This window comes from Pinus tabuliformis, chromosome 7 (genome assembly GCF_031772625.1).
Source record: "Pinus tabuliformis cultivar Carrire ecotype Pingquan chromosome 7, CPIR1, whole genome shotgun sequence".
In the NCBI taxonomy this organism is placed as follows: Eukaryota; Viridiplantae; Streptophyta; class Pinopsida; order Pinales; family Pinaceae; genus Pinus; species Pinus tabuliformis.
In genome coordinates this window covers 1,255,425,556-1,255,426,823 of record NC_142293.1, presented here as the reverse complement: position 1 = coordinate 1,255,426,823, position 1,268 = coordinate 1,255,425,556, and the positions used below count along the sequence as shown (strand labels likewise).

The window sequence follows — 1,268 nt, the reverse complement described above, 5'->3', positions numbered from 1 at the left end:
GATTGAACTGAATAGAACTGAACAAAACTTGTATCAATGCAGTGCAGAGAAACATTAGAGTAAACAGAGGAGGAGATTGTATTCGACATACCCATAGAGAATGCAGCCTCAACAATCGCCCTTACTTTGGTTAGAGGAGGAGAGGGTGCACCGATGGGTGCCTTTCCCCGCTTCTTTCTGGTCTCCTTTGTAGGTGCGGGTACTGCTTCTGAATGTGCCAAATTTGCTGCCTCTTCCACCACTGGAGGGCTACCCTGTGCTTGTGAGTTTTTTTGCGGTGTTTCCTTCCCCTTAGCTCCCTCCCTCACCTTCTTATTCAGAGGACAGTCTTTGAACAAGTGTCCCACTTTGTGGCAACGTCTGCAGCGAAAAGGGACACCTTCGTAATCTAGGGTTTGCTTTCAAGAGAAGGTTTTCCACTGTAAGGTGATATGCTCCTGAAGGCCGCCCCGAGTATCCAGATGAACAAGAATCCTGGCATATGCCATCATGCTGGAAGCCAGATATGATCTATCATGTTCGAGATAGGTTCCCAGAGTGTTGCCGATGCACCAGAATATATCCTCTGACCAGAATTGAAGGGGTAGTCCAGGTAGCCGAACCCAAATAGGCCCGACTCCTATATGTTCTTTTTCCAGATCAAAAAGAGGGTTCCAATGCCAGAGAAGAACTGGAGCATGCTCGAAATGCCAGAAGGACGATAGGACCCAATTTGTGTGCTCGGCTCTGGCAAAGCACAGAGCAAACCAACCCCTAACAAAGGTTTGTACAGTTGGGAGATCCGCCAGGTGCTGCCCCCATACCTCAGAGGTCCACAGCTTAAGCCTGGCCACTGTGTAGCTTCGGCTGCGAATCCTTCCAACCAACACCCGGTCCGCTGTGTCCATGGTGTCGCCCCACTGTATATCCTCCCTGAGTTTGAGAATAACATCTTCGCCTTTGGCTTTGAAGCACTTCCTCTTTTTTCCCGACTGCGTCGGTTCTTCAGGGGCGTCTGAACTATCCTCTAGCTAGTTAGGGTTTGTAGTAGGGTTATCGGGGCAGGGAAGGTCAGCCTCTAGAATTGGTTCCGAAAGTGGGGGTACCGCTGCGTAGCTACCCGATGGAGGCGCCTCAGGTACAACAGCTTGTGGGCTTCCCTGGGTCGAGTTGAGGTGTCTTGGGGGGTTGCTTGAAGATCCAATAGGGTGGGATGAGAGGGGGGTTTGTGAGCTTGCTGCCTCAGGGTTAGGGTGGAGGTAGGCAGATACGAAAGTTGCAGCCGAGGG

General features: G+C 51.1%; 1 protein-coding gene across 1 annotated transcript; it reads right to left on the bottom strand.

The window, feature by feature from the left end:
• Window positions 1–401: 401 nt before the first annotated feature.
• On the bottom strand, window positions 402–887 carry LOC149251938 (uncharacterized). The gene has a single exon (XM_089454032.1). The coding sequence runs from the start codon at window positions 885–887 to the stop codon at window positions 402–404; it is 486 nt and encodes a 161-aa protein (XP_089310158.1).
• Between the last annotated feature and the right edge of the window lie 381 nt (window positions 888–1,268).

What these genes read in the sequence shown, in the direction of transcription:
- LOC149251938 (XM_089454032.1), bottom strand. Translation starts at nt 887, where the DNA reads ATGGACACAGCGGACCGGGTGTTGGTTGGAAGGATTCGCAGCCGAAGC.